The following is a 14,569-nucleotide window of genomic DNA, read 5'->3' on the forward strand; positions in this document are numbered from 1 at the left end:
GCTTTGAACTTGATAATTTCTGATGAGGTTCAGCATCCACTGTATTTCACATAGTACTACCATCACATTACAATTCACTCACATACGATAATGCAACCACTTACCCCAGCTTTGAAAGTCCCATCTGATTTCAAGGTAAAAATCGCCTAATTCTTCTAACGCTGCAATTAGTTGAGGGCGCTTTGCTTCAAGCGTTTCTCTTGACTGTTGTTTTAATTTCCGTAACAGGATTGTGACTGGAAAAGAAAATGGACAAAGATAACATGATTAGATTTGCATTTATATTGGACAGAGTTGTAAGCGAACCTTCAGGAAAAGAAAATAACAGGTTACAATAACAAATGTCTTTCTTGGAAAATGAATAGTGTGTGTGTATTTAGTACAAATTTGTCAGTGTTCATAAATTCTAAATCAACAGAATAGCTATCATACTTAATCCTCACACTTTGAGGAGCACGTGTGGCCGAGTGGATAAGGCGCCCGACTCATAATACATAGGTTGTGAGTTCGAGCCCTGCTCTTGCCAACGTGTTGTGTCCTTGGGCAAGGCACTTTATCTTCATTGCCTGATGGGGTTGGGTTGGATTGGATGTTTGTATAGTTCTTTGTTTCAATGTTGCAATATTGGCGCTGATTAAGCTGCTGCCTGCAAATTGCATTGTGTCTGTTTAGTTGTGTTTAATGTACAATTCTAGCAATTTGACCTGCGGGTCACCATTAGAGTTTGAAATTTAAAAAAAACCTTCCTTTTTTTTTTTTTTTTATCGTAAGTCCGGTACTAAAAATATTCATTCATTTCTTGTAAATCTAAACATTTTATTTCAGTTTCTTGAGTAATCGCTATCAAGACAGTTTCCTTCCTTCCTTTGAAGTCATAACAGAAACATCTTTTCCTGTCCCTGTATTGTTCTACTCAAGGGGACTGACTTGTGCACTTGTTGGGCTGATAATATACATGTAGCAGAAATTACAAAATGAAATATCAGTAACAACCAAGAACAAAATTATTTAGCAAAACCTTGATTTCAGGGGTGTGATTCAAAGCTTCTGAAATATTCTGAAAATAGTAGAAAATCCTGTAAAACAGCGTGAAATTGGGTTAAAATACCCCCAAAACGTCCTGAAAATCAATAAAATAGCGTGAATTTTGGCCACAAAAAACCCTGAAATGAGGAAAAATCCTGAAGAATCACACCCCTGTGATTTATAACATGCAGTGCTCTTTTACTCCAACAGGTTGCTTTAGAACCACTGTTTTTTATGATAAAATAATGTTGGTTACAATAATTGTTGATGGTCATGGAATCAGAGGGGCGTGCTCAGATTGACAGCCTCGTTCCACACTTTATCCTATTGAAATTAAAATTTTGGAATCAGAAGAAAGCTCATATTTTTCTCATAATCCCAGTGAAATTTTTAGGCTTGAAATATGTTCTGTTTGGATGTTATGAATGAAAAAGTGACAACCTCATCTCCATGGTAGTTACCACCAATTCTGTTCATTCCACACTTTTTTTGCTATTAGTGTCAAAACCAGGGCCGTAGCAAGCCTAGGAGGCCGGGTCAGCCATTACCCCCTCCCCCCACCTTTTTAGCCAATTCTTACGTTTTTATCATCTTTTTTTTTAATCATAACCTTATTTTGCTGCCCCACATCTTGATGGACACTACAAAATATTTGGCATTGCTACGGCACTGGTCAAAACTGCAAGTGCAAGTTGCAACTGAACTCAAATGGGAATCAGATTACTTTGGCACAAGCCTGCAATGTGAGGTACAAAACACATTGGTGAAAAATTCTCAGCATCCTCCTTTAAAACAACAATAGAGGTTATCCGTGTTCTATACGCTGCATATCCTACCAGCGACTCCTATACCTTGTTTAGGACTTTCAAAAAAAGTACCTGCAGGTGCAACCATGAATATTTTCAAAATAGCCCGCCAAAGTCATGCAAGTAACTCCGAGGTTGTGCATTGAATTAGTTTGAATGAGGAATACTACGGGAACCAGCGCCTTTTGTTAGAAGTCACGCATGAGTAAAGTGGATAACCTCTATACAATAAATTTTGATTTTCTTGATATTGCCAAATGCCACAATTTTAACAGCAAATTTCAGTTTAATTATCTGGCAAAATTTTGGAAACAGATATTTCAAATCGCTTCCTTACAAATACATGATTATTGGGGTGCCAATAACCATGATAACTCCCGGTTTGAACTGAACCAGTGATGGTGCATTGGGATGATGGGGACCCCAGTAAAAACCACAAATGACTAAAGTTGCCCCCTCCTGGAAATTTGCTTTCTCCCCGACCCTCTCCCCCCCAAAAAAAACCGCCAATATTCTGGTGCTGCCACTGATATGACCATGGATCCCTTGAAACATAATAAGATCCTTGCCGCTATACTTTCATACGTAAGTTTTGAACAACTGATAAAGCTCATAGGATATTTGAAAATCTTGACAGTTTGGATACACACAGACAGGCGCGTAGCCATGGCTCGGATCAGAGGGATTGATCCGAGCAATATTTTGTTTAAAGAAGAAAAAAAGACAAAATAATATTCAATTTTTCATTTTTCTCAGATTATTGCTCGAAATTCTTATTTTGGGAAACAAAAACACATAAACTTTAGGCCTCGGGACTTGTCGTAGGTATATAGGCCTACACGTTTCTGTCAACAACAAAAAAGGTATCTTTGAAATATCGTTCGCGTTTTGAAAAAAAAGCAAAAAGGGGCATTTTCGAAGGGCAAAAATTCGTGAAATCGCTAAAAAAGGGATGTTTTCCTCTGAAAAGTTCGCGAAATGAGTGCAAATTAAAGGGGGTGTTTTCAAAGTTTGCCGACGAGCATGATTAGTAGCCCGGGGGTTACTGATCTCTGAAACCCTTACCCATATTTAGGGATTTTTTAAACCTAAAAATGGCTGATTTGACTAACTTGGCTAACTTGTACACAGTTACTACTTCTGAGAGGTAGTCTAGATTTTGTTCAGCAGCCGATAGGATCTTGTTGATGATGTCCTTTAGCATGTTTAGTGTGTGATTGTCTTCTTGGAAAAATTGTCCATTTTTCAAACTTTTTTTTTTTTTTTTGTGTACACAAATAGTGTAAAAAAGGTCAACCAAATGGCTTCAATTGGACCTTCATTTTCAAATATTTCCCAATCCTGAGACACCCCCCTGCGTCGCCCAAGCATTTCATATTTCGGTGATCCCACCAATCCTAAATTAGTCGCTATGTGCCTGCACACAGATAATAATTCATACCTCATTTCCTTACATAAAATTTAATTACTATGAACATGTAAACAATTCAATAACTAATTCTATACTATATATATCATAATTGTCTGTATTCATTAATAACCAATGGTGGGCTGCTAAAACAAAGAGTGTGGGTGTTATTCAATCTACATGCAAATGACATACAATAATTGAATGTCTTCACTGGCAGCTCTCATTGCAAATAAACTGCCAGAGTGGCTATTGTTGCAACACATGAATAGATTTGAGTGCAGATGTGTGTGTAAAATTTTGGAAAATAATATCATTAAAACAAAATGTTTGAAATTGCTGCAGCACACACACAAAAAATCAATCACTTTTACAGAAATGACATGATGTATTTTCAAGATAAGCAGCCTTGAGATTTATGTCATAGGAGAAACATCATAACACTGACTCAGAAATGTCCATTTCTCTTATTTATGCCTCAAAAGTGATATAGAAAATGTATTACAATATTTGAATCTGATACAAATCATAGTACATCCTAAAGTAGCCCACATGTACTGAATGGATAATGAAGCAATACTAATGTGGGAGGAAAAATAAATGCATGAATTTTAGCCTGGAGGATCTTAGATTGTGGCTGGGTTCTCAGGCTCATACATAAACATGTTGGATTAGAGGCAAATAAGGAGAAAACTGGATTTATATATTATCAAAACTATTTAATAAATGGCCTCTAAGGTAGTGCTGTCATTGAAATGCTTTTTCTTGTCGACATGTCAGAAAAATTTATTGACATGTCGACATGACTCGGTCGAGAATGTCAATGAAGTTGAATAAACTATCGTACATACCACAGTAAATGCATACTCAACACATTATCTTTGACATCTTTAGAAAAAAAACACACTTAAAATTGTTTTTCGGGTATTTCTAAACATAATGTTACCACAAGTTTGTAAGTACCATATCATAAACAATGTTGTATCCAAATTATTTATGTCAACATCAGCAACATTTTCTGATATCGACATATCAGATTTAATCAAATAAACGCCCCGGGTGTTACATTTTCCCAAGGGGGGCGTTTATTAGAGGTCATTTTAGCACGACAATTCCCGTTAAAATCATTAGGTAAGCTTAAAAGTCACGCTAAAATGATGAACTATGAACTTTGACACTGACTTTTGGTTCACTTCCGGGTTGCCGATGCAGATTTTCGCCATTTATTGCTGCTATTATCAACCATGTGAGCAACTTGGTAAGCTTACTACACAAGATAGCATGGAAATATCAGAATTTTTTTAACATCTTGGTTGAAAAAAAGTGGTGGGGGGCGTTTATTTGAGGGGGGGGGCGGCTATTTGACGAAATACGGTAATTGCATGTCGATGGCAGCACTACTCTAAGGGGTATCAAATTTGCTACGTGTAATGAAAAATCCCTGAAACAGTAACAAAATACACAGAGATGGAAGCGATTGACTTGACCATTTCCATCGCTTCGCTCCTTCTAACCCCACATGAAATGACAGCTGATGCAAAAAAAGCACTGAATGTTCAGCAAACATTAATGTTATGATTTGCTTCACTTGCAAATGCCAGGATTGTGTAATTTTCTGCATGTTACACACATACCGGTATTATCAGCTGCACAGTGGCTACATCATTAGCTCTTCAAATTATGCATGCCCAGGCAAATTTTACTCATTTGTCAGTAGGCATATTGAATAGGATTTTTATTGCCAATTTACCGTACTACCATAAGCGCACCAGATGTTTATTGCTGGTAATTTGCAAATTCACATAAATTGCAAAAAAAACCTGCTATCAAATTTATTTTAAAAAGTTGAATATAGAAAACGAAAAGCAACCCTAAAATTGGTAATACAAAAACCATGTATCTATGTTTCTTTCTGAAAGGGAGAAAAGAATTGATGGGAGATTATGTGACATTGGCTAGGTGCCTTTGTTTCATAACCACTAGAGTACAGGACATTTTTGTTTTGACTGCAGCCCCTCTTCAGAATTTAATTACATTCCAGGCAAATGTTGTTACACAATAATTGTATGCAATTTATATGCCTTTTTTAATGGCCTATCAGGATATAGCGCCCTTTCTAGCCTTATGTAACCTTCATCTCGGCTTTACATGTAAAGTGGAAAAGTCCATAAAAAAACACTGTCAAGTTTGTAATAAACTTTGCACAAAATGCTAATTAAGCAAACTTACGTATGCAACACAGTAGTTTTTGAGGGCTTCACAAATAATTTGTTCATGTATTTTATGCATGATCTTTTCATCCGATACAAAGGTGTAGAATTCTTTCAGACCTGTTGATGGTGCGCACTTTTAATTGTGCGAAAAGAATTACAAAATAGTCACACCATGGTCACATGACACTATAGTCCGTCTTGTCTCAAGTTGAGAGTAACGCCATGTTGGATTTCGCAGTAGCAGATAATTTCAAATCAGTGCGTTTACCCGGATGCGTCACCAGCAAATGGACAAATCAACTTTTTCGCATGTGTATATGCCCTGCAGGATTAGATTAGCATGAGCCGTTTGAATGTGCGAAATCCAACATGGCGTTCCTCTCAACTTAAGAGGAGACACACTATCAGAACGGTAAACTGCATATCCGTCAATACACACTTTTTCAATGGGAAATGAACTTTGCTGCTTGGATGATGTCACGATGAGGTTAGCATTTATTCCGTTTTGAAAAGCGTATACTGACGGATATGCAGTCGACCGGCCTCCTATACCCGTCTAATATTCAACGAGACCAAGATGCCGGAATTTCATGACTGACAAGACATGATTCAATGAGGGAATCCGGAGCTGACTTCCGTATTGACACACTTCTTACGCTATATCAGCACAAAGTACGAAAGAACTCTGATGATCATAAAGGATGTACTTTGCATTGATTCTTGATAGAATTAAATGCCCATAATTGCATGGGTTTTAAAATCTGACAAAAAACTCTCTACCCAAGAGGTTAGATAATTCTAAAAGCATATTTGTTATATTTGCGTCCGATATAATCGCCTGATGCAGTACTTACTTGTTTGTCTATCTCCATAGCTTATGGCTTCTGCTAATGGGGTCCAACCTAATGAATTGCGAGCTTTTACTGGTGCATAGTGTGCTAGAAGTAGATGAATGCATTCTGAAAGACATAAAAAACAAAACAAAATCATTTTAATTTTACGAGGTTTGAACATATGTTGCTCGAAGTGGAGAATGGAGTGGATATCAAGGGTACCAAGATATCTGAAATCAAGGGGGGCAAGGGGGAATTTGCCCAACTCCCACTTCTAATGGAAAAAAAAACACCAACATTACGAAAATTTCCACTTTTTGTGGCAATTTTGCACAAAACTGATTGACCCCCCCCCCCCCATAAACATTCATGGTGCTGCCACTGTCAACATCATGTTATTCCTTACACTATTACTCTGATGTTGTTTTTGAAACATTGATCAGCATCTGCATAAACTCACCTAGAAGCCATTATAATGTTGTTAGATCACAGCACCTGGATACTCAGACATTTTGTCTTTGAAGTTTACAAGTATTTGTAATTAGACCTGAACTAAAATGATCAATGACGCAACATTACGGGTCTATTACTTTTCTATTTTTTACTATTCAGAGGAACTCATCATATGTTGTGTGAAAACAAGCTAAAACAGTGGTATAACACACAGAGGGTGAGGGGTCGAGTGGCTTCCCCCCATCAGAACTCTTGCCCTCTGATAACCCCGGGGTGATAACCACCTTGATCAGTAGGTGTATATAAAAGTGTCTATGGCAAACATCCTAACTCTACCCCCTTTTGTTTTTCCTTGTGTACCTTCTGATGTTATGACAATATGAAAGAATAGTCCATGGATCATAAAGAGGAATTATTATACCTCTCAAATGTGCAACTTAAGAGGAGTTGTACAAGAACAATAACTCCAAGTTCCTCTCTAAAGAGTGTCATTTTATTTACGGGAATGGATAAAAAGCACCCATCTCTATTACGTTAATAAATATATATATATATATATATAAAGATATCAAAATATCAACGACTACCTATTCTGGAAGGTCTGTTCTTTGAATTTTTATACGCTCTCCCTTATGGGATTGAGCACTTTATTCAAAAGATAGTCAAACTATGAGTAAAAAGTTGCAGATATCAAAATAAATAGAAATTGTAATCTCTGTTTGTTTATCTGCACATCAATAAATGCACCTCACATTACATTAAAGCAGAAATAATGTGACATAACTCACATTTACTATACAGCACTTGGCCGGCCTGTTAAGAAAAGAGTCCTACAATGCCTAGATGACAGATATATTCAGGTTTTTTTAGGCCTGTCTATATGAGCACGATCATTGCGCACATGTTAGCTAATGTTACACAAACCCAACTATACTCCTTTAACACATAGTCTCAAAATATTATCCCTAACTGAACACAAGGGGTTTTTGCTATCGGAAGGGAAAGAAGAAACGAAAAAGGAGAGAAGATGAAGAAAGAATGCACTTGGCACCCCGGGATTCGAACCTCGGACCCCTCGCATGCCACGCAGAAGATCCCCAGCATATAGCCACACAGGTGACGTTGGCCCGGCCAATGATTCCCTGGGTATATATGACTTAGGCCGATTGCGTCATCAAGTCATGTGCAATGCGTGCACGAGCAGTGGTTTTCATAGTGAGATTTAGTGAGATCTGGTTCAGTAAGGGTTATAAAGTGGTCATCAATATGGACTCTTTTGAATAATGAATTTATTTATCGCGAGTCATTTTCAAAGTCACATTCAATGTCAGAGAGGTACAATGTTTTCTATTGAATATTTCAATCAAATGAAATGTTATAGAACCTTGGATCATTCATGTCTATTCCATCAATGAAGCCTCCACTGGCTACTGTGTAATATCAATACAGGCAGGTCATTGCCTGTTTGATATGAGTCCATTTGCATTGCATGTGTCTGCATAACAGGATATTTTAACGCTTACCGGTATTGTCATCAAAAACTGTTTCAAATTGTTTTGAACAGTTTGTGATTTTTCTTATTCATGGTTTTGAACAGCTACACATTATTAAAAGGATCAAACATATTTTTGTGAGCTTTTAAATTTGCAAGTCCTAAAATAAACTGTGAAAAGCCGGAAAAATAAGAACACAGCGAAAATATCCCACAGTACATTAGCTATTACGTCAGCAAAGCCGTCTCAAATCGCAGGAAACCCCATTTCCCCATAGGAATCTCATTCTTCATCCTACAATGAATAATATGCTACTTGTGAGACTCAATCTCAACATCATCTCTACCATTCCACCTGCCAAAATAAAGTCTTGTTATCTTTACATTTCCAAAATTTCTCAAAACATGATGGAAATGGGGATGCTACAGTTAAGGTTATCTTGCTTTAGATGCCTGTACCTTTTAACAAGTCGAATAATTGAATTCAATCTGTGTACAGGTTGTATAAAAATGATCAGTACCCAGCAATTTTGATTTTTATTGAAAAGTCTGCCTCTTCCAAATGCAACATTGGATATTTTCAAAATGTCCAGACTGTAGAGCTTATGACTTGTTATCAGTCCGGTCCGACTGCCTGATCAGGAAATACTGCCGAATCAGGCAGCATGTTGCCGAGTTAGGCAACACAGGCTTTGGTAACCCTTCCGAATTCGACACACTTTAAGGACTAAATTGTTCATGGTGATTTTATAAAAGATCGGGGGAAATTTTACTTTGACACACATGAGCTACATGTAAGTTGACAATTTTTCACCGGGCGAAAAAAAATTCCACCGGGAGAAAAATAATTTAAATATCAAAACAATTTCTAACGGTTTTTTTAAAAATTTGATTTAAATATGCAAATTAACTTTATTTTAACTAAAATTGATGAAAAATTACTACTAATTGTACATTCATTGATAATTTTATATATTTTACCTACTTCTTTACTCTAAACCAAGAAATAACGGTATATTAAAAGATGCTCTATTTGAAATAGAGCATTGCATTGTGGGATCATACCATACTGCCTGACTCGGCAACATACTGCCTGATTCGGCAGTACTTCCTGATCAGGCAGTTGGACCGGACTGGTTATATAGGCCTAATTATCTTCAAATTATTTGGATCTTATGTTGCATTTTGATTCATCCATTATCAACCAATCATTTTGATACAGTTTGTATGACTTCAGCATTATTGAATGTTGCCTAAAACTTGTATGATACAATGTATTTTTCAAATGTGATAATATTTAAGAGCATTTAACTTTAAAATAATGCCTTGCATTTAAAAGTATTCTAGGGAGGTATCAATATCGTTTTCGCTACAAGATTGGCTGAAAGGGTAGCAGAGATGGTGACTCAACTCAGATGATGGTGGCCATGCAAAAAAAATGGCTGCTGCCGGGATTCGATCCCGGAACCTCTAGCGCATGAAGCAAAAACCTTACCAATGGACCTAGTAATCCGCCACAGAATTGCATGCATACACAATTTTAACTAAACTGAGCTCAAAAAGAAACTTATAATTTTTTACAACTTGTGAATCACAAGGTCATATCTTAAAATACTGTCAATCAAAATGAACCAAAATTACACACAGGATTACCTTAATACTCTACTCAAAACACATGTCAGTAACCAAGCAGTTGTCCAACTGACACAACAGCAAAATGCACTGTCATGGGACAGCTTCCTGGACTTCTTTCACTTTCACAGCCCAACATTTGGCACCCAGGACAAAAAATTTGTGAGAATGCACACAAGATCCTTGCACAGATGATAAAACGGTGCTGCTTTCTGCTTTTCATACACTTTTTTCATGAAACAGGACTAGGCTGTGAATGTGGTCCAGGAAGCTGTCCCATGTCAGTGCATTTTGCTGTTGTGTCAGTTGGATAACTGCTTGGTTATTGACATGTGTTAAGAGTAGAGTATTGAAGTAAATCTGTGTGTAATTTTGGTTCAATTTGATGGACAGGATTTCAAGATATGACCTTGTGAAAAATTATAAGTTTCTTTTTGAGCTCAGTTTATATGCCATGCTTATTATTCATACAAAGCCAGTCCTTAGAAGTGGAGTCGTCTCGAAGACTCCAACAATCTTAGCATGAAGAAATATTGTTTTATAACAATATTGCATATTGATCAATATTTTGGCAAATATTTTATGTTCACATGCTAAACCAATGATGATGTCAAAATATAGTCAATCATGGCGGGCCCAGTGGCTCAACCATAACCCGATGCCAAACATTTCATACAGGATACGAAAAACTGCAATAAGTGAAAGTTGTTAAGTCTTATGGATGCCTTTAAATTCAAATTAATCAAAATAACAGCATCCTTTTTGATCAAGGTAGCCTCTATGGTAGAAACCACACATTTCACTAGACATCACTTGCACCCAACACACATCAGCTAAACCATCCAATTATCTTGTATGGTTTAAAACATGTACACACCATACAGACATACCCATGGTATGCATCAACATAGAAATAGATGACACGGCCCCACTTCCCTACCATATACCATGTATACCATTTAACAACGGACAAGATATCACAGCGAGCTACATCTGATACCTGTGGAGATTGTCATCTACATGTAAGACCAACTGGAATATTTTTTATAGTTTTATTTTATGTCTTAGTGCATAACTATTTCATTCTGTATGTTTTGAAGACTTAGAATTCTACAGAATTCTGCCACACTGAGAGCCAAAAATGTTTGGACTTTGCAGCATATTCAAGCATATGCCCATTTCAAATATATTGTAAGAATGTAAAAAAAGAAATTTCATTTGATCAGTAAGCATTTTACACTTGTTCTAGCACCAGACTAAAAATAACCTTCTAGTGTAATATTTATAGGCAAAATTATAAAATAAAATTGCACATTAAAGCTAAAAAAGAAACAAGCTTGTTTCATGTAGGCACCTCACATTTCATTTTTGTACTGCATTTAGAGGCTTTATTTCAAAAATCAAGTAAAATTGTTACTTTCATGACAAACAAACACATTAAAAATAAATGATTAAAAAATCAATCTTCAGTGCTGCATAAATTTATGATTTTCATAAAATGAAGTTATCAGCATGTGCAATTTGAGGCATACACTTCGGATCAATCCTGACCTAACAAAAGCAACAACAAAAATTAAAACAAAAATAATAAAATAAACACATTTTGTATTTTGATTTTCAGGCCACCAACAGGAAAGAAACATGTTTATTTGGTGTTTTTTTTGCTTAACTTTATTTTAAAATTCAAATTATTACTTTCATGATAAATTAATGCATTGCAATTTTGGGACAGCCACAATATTAACAATAGTTTATAGTATACAGTGGTTGCATACATGATAAAAACAGGTAATTTCATCGCATCAAGAGCCGAGTAAGAAATTCAGCTCATATCTATGTCACTACTTGGCACAAATCTCCTGGTTTCTGAAAATCTTAAATCCTCATGCTATACAGGGACTCATTTCAAATTAAAATTACGCAGTCAGGTCGATCCTTCATGTAATTATTTCGTGTAATGTAATCCTAACTCTAACCCTAATCCTAACCCTAACCCTAAGCCTAATCCTAATCATAACCCTAATCCTAACCCTAACCCTAATCCTAACCCTAATCCTAACCCTAAACTAACCCTAACTCTAACCCTAACCCTAACCCTAATTTCGTGTAAAATTACATGAAGGAATAACCCGCAGTGAAGACATTGTTTTTCCATGGCAACCATGACGGTTTATGTATGTGTGCTTCTTGTGCAGATTTGTACTGACCATCATACTGATCACTATCTGTTAAGCAAGGCAATATCTAGCATGGTCTAATTGTTGGATCCATTCTAAAAAAAAAATATATAAAAAAATAGGTCATGACTTATCGGACAACTTTACCATCATTATATAATCATACCTGACCAGATGTATTTGAGTTTGGTGAAATAAACAATTTAATGCATATGCATCTTCTTCTGCTTTTTTTGGTGATGGGTGGTTCTAAAACATGCTATGGCAATAACATACTACAGCCTACCACAGCTCACACACACAATGACCCCTATATGTTTCCACCGACAAATATGGACCATGTACAAATATGGCTTCAGTTCACAAATATGTATTACTGTAAGACCAATCTATTGTAATGTTTTTGTGGAGGGTGTCTGTCTTTCTTCAAAAAACACTCATTTAGAGGCATTGCTTGTAGATGGAATTCTATGGTATGTTATTGTTACTAATAGGAGGTTGTGCATATCGTCAGCCTGCTACGCTAATTGCCTAAGTCATTTTTACATGTTTCTCATTTGCAATTTTGATTTTCTGAGTAATAAACCCATACTTAATCAAATTTCCAGCCACATTTTTTATTAACTTGTGGAATACATCAAAAGAGATGTATTCCACAAGTTAATGAAGAATGCGGCTGGAAATGTGATTAATTATGGGTTTATTACTCAGAAAATCAAAATTGCAAATGAGAAACATGTAAAAATGACTTAGGCAATTAGCGTAGCAGGCTGACGATATGACGTATCATACCGTAAATATGGCAGACTACTCAAATGCATTCAACAAAAGCATGATTGCAATCTACCGCAACAGATCGTCTCGCACACATAACAAATCACTATGATCATATAGGTTGATGACAACATTTGATTGAATGGACTGCACTGCGCCATGATTACGGTGAAGGACACCGGTTCAAATCCTTTGTTTGGAGCCAATCGATAAAAGCATGCAGGATTGCAGGGCCTCTATTGTTACTAATATCAGCAAGATGGACATTCATCCTACTCGATCTACCTGTTATCAGTCTGGTTAAATTAATGATTTTTGAAACTCAAGTCTTATAAAGTGTCACATAGATATGGACCATTGTGACAAAATGTGAAACACTGGCACCTGTGGATATTGCCCCACCATTTTATTGAGTTTTTATTAACCAACTGCGTGCGGACACACTGAGATTTCTCATGTATAACATAATATTGCTGTTTACTAAAGCACAAACACAACAAACAATAAAACCTGGGCCTCATGGAAGAAAAGAGTATCCCTTATAACATCCACACTGATTGAGTAACCCAGGCAAAAGAAGAAATAAAACATTTTAACAAAACAAAACATGTAACTTGGTCCTACATATCGTCGGGTGCATTACATACTGACGTATGTTAAACCCAGGGTGTATTACATAGTGACAGATGTTGATCGCAAATTTATCAAAAAATGGGCATCGGGAAAACGTTGAGTAGGTACAATGTATTGGGCATAAACTTGCCATTAATATGTTCGGCAATTCATGTGTCTATTTTAAGTCGACCCTTAAAAGATATTTTCAGTAGTAAAATCGTATATCTTATATAAATAGATAAATCCAAGATATACATCCAAGATGGTTGAAATCATCCAAAGGTAAAGTGCTCAACCGTAATGGGAGCTAAATAATTAATTTGGACTTGTGTCTTATATATGTAATAGATTGACAAAGTTATCTGTCACTATGTCTTGAGCAATTTTTTGTAGAACTCAACATCCGTCACTATGGATTTTACCATAAAGTGCACATCCGTCAATATGAAATGCACCCGACGATATGAATCAGCTTTTCTTATGAAAATTATTACAACCTTTTTGTAAATTTTCCAAATTTTTGCAGTCATATCAATAATAATGTCTTTAAAATTGTTTTTAATTTTCATCCACCTTTGCTTTTATAAACTGTATGACAATGTGTAATCTGAAAAGATAAGTTAAGACTTTGCCATACTACAATATGAATTACATACGTCACGTTCATGCCAGTCAAAACCTATACATCATATACCACAGATGCTCTGGTCAGACTAAGTGGTCACCCGCCCAATGGCCAAAGAGTATTGACCGCCATACAAAACTGCCTCGCTGCAATTCCTCCATAATCCGTTTACTTGTGGAATGCATCATTCATGCAACTCAGGTGGTGGTCGCCGTGCATTCTCTAAATTCAGTAAAATTTTCATCGTCAACCGTGAAATTGAATGGGATTATTTTGAAATTTTAAAACGCTTGAAATATCACAAACAAATACGCCTATGTTAATAAATAATATAAATACAAGCTAAAACCGTTGGGGTTTGATAATGAACCCTACAAAACTAACCGAGCATATGGAAAATGCCATACGGCCGGGCGGTTTAACAAGTTGCCGGCTCTATCATGCCACTCGCCGCCTAATGCAACTATTATATGCCCATGGCACACAGTATGTGTAGACATAGTAAGGTACACATA

The 14,569-nt window shown here is 36.2% G+C and overlaps 1 protein-coding gene across 1 annotated transcript in view; it reads right to left on the reverse strand.

Moving 5' to 3' along the window:
* Positions 1-14,569, reverse strand: part of LOC140153704 (ankyrin repeat domain-containing protein 13C-like) — a 69,927-nt gene that overhangs the window by 26,080 nt on the left and 29,278 nt on the right. Inside the window, exons 3-4 of the mRNA XM_072176528.1 lie at positions 6,308-6,412; positions 105-236 (exon numbers count right to left, since the gene is read on the reverse strand). Of these exons, the coding sequence (XP_072032629.1) occupies positions 105-236; positions 6,308-6,412 (237 nt within the window). The remainder of the gene's footprint in view (positions 1-104; positions 237-6,307; positions 6,413-14,569) is intronic.

Source organism: Amphiura filiformis, chromosome 5, assembly GCF_039555335.1.
Source record: "Amphiura filiformis chromosome 5, Afil_fr2py, whole genome shotgun sequence".
NCBI lineage: Eukaryota > Metazoa > Echinodermata > Ophiuroidea > Amphilepidida > Amphiuridae > Amphiura > Amphiura filiformis.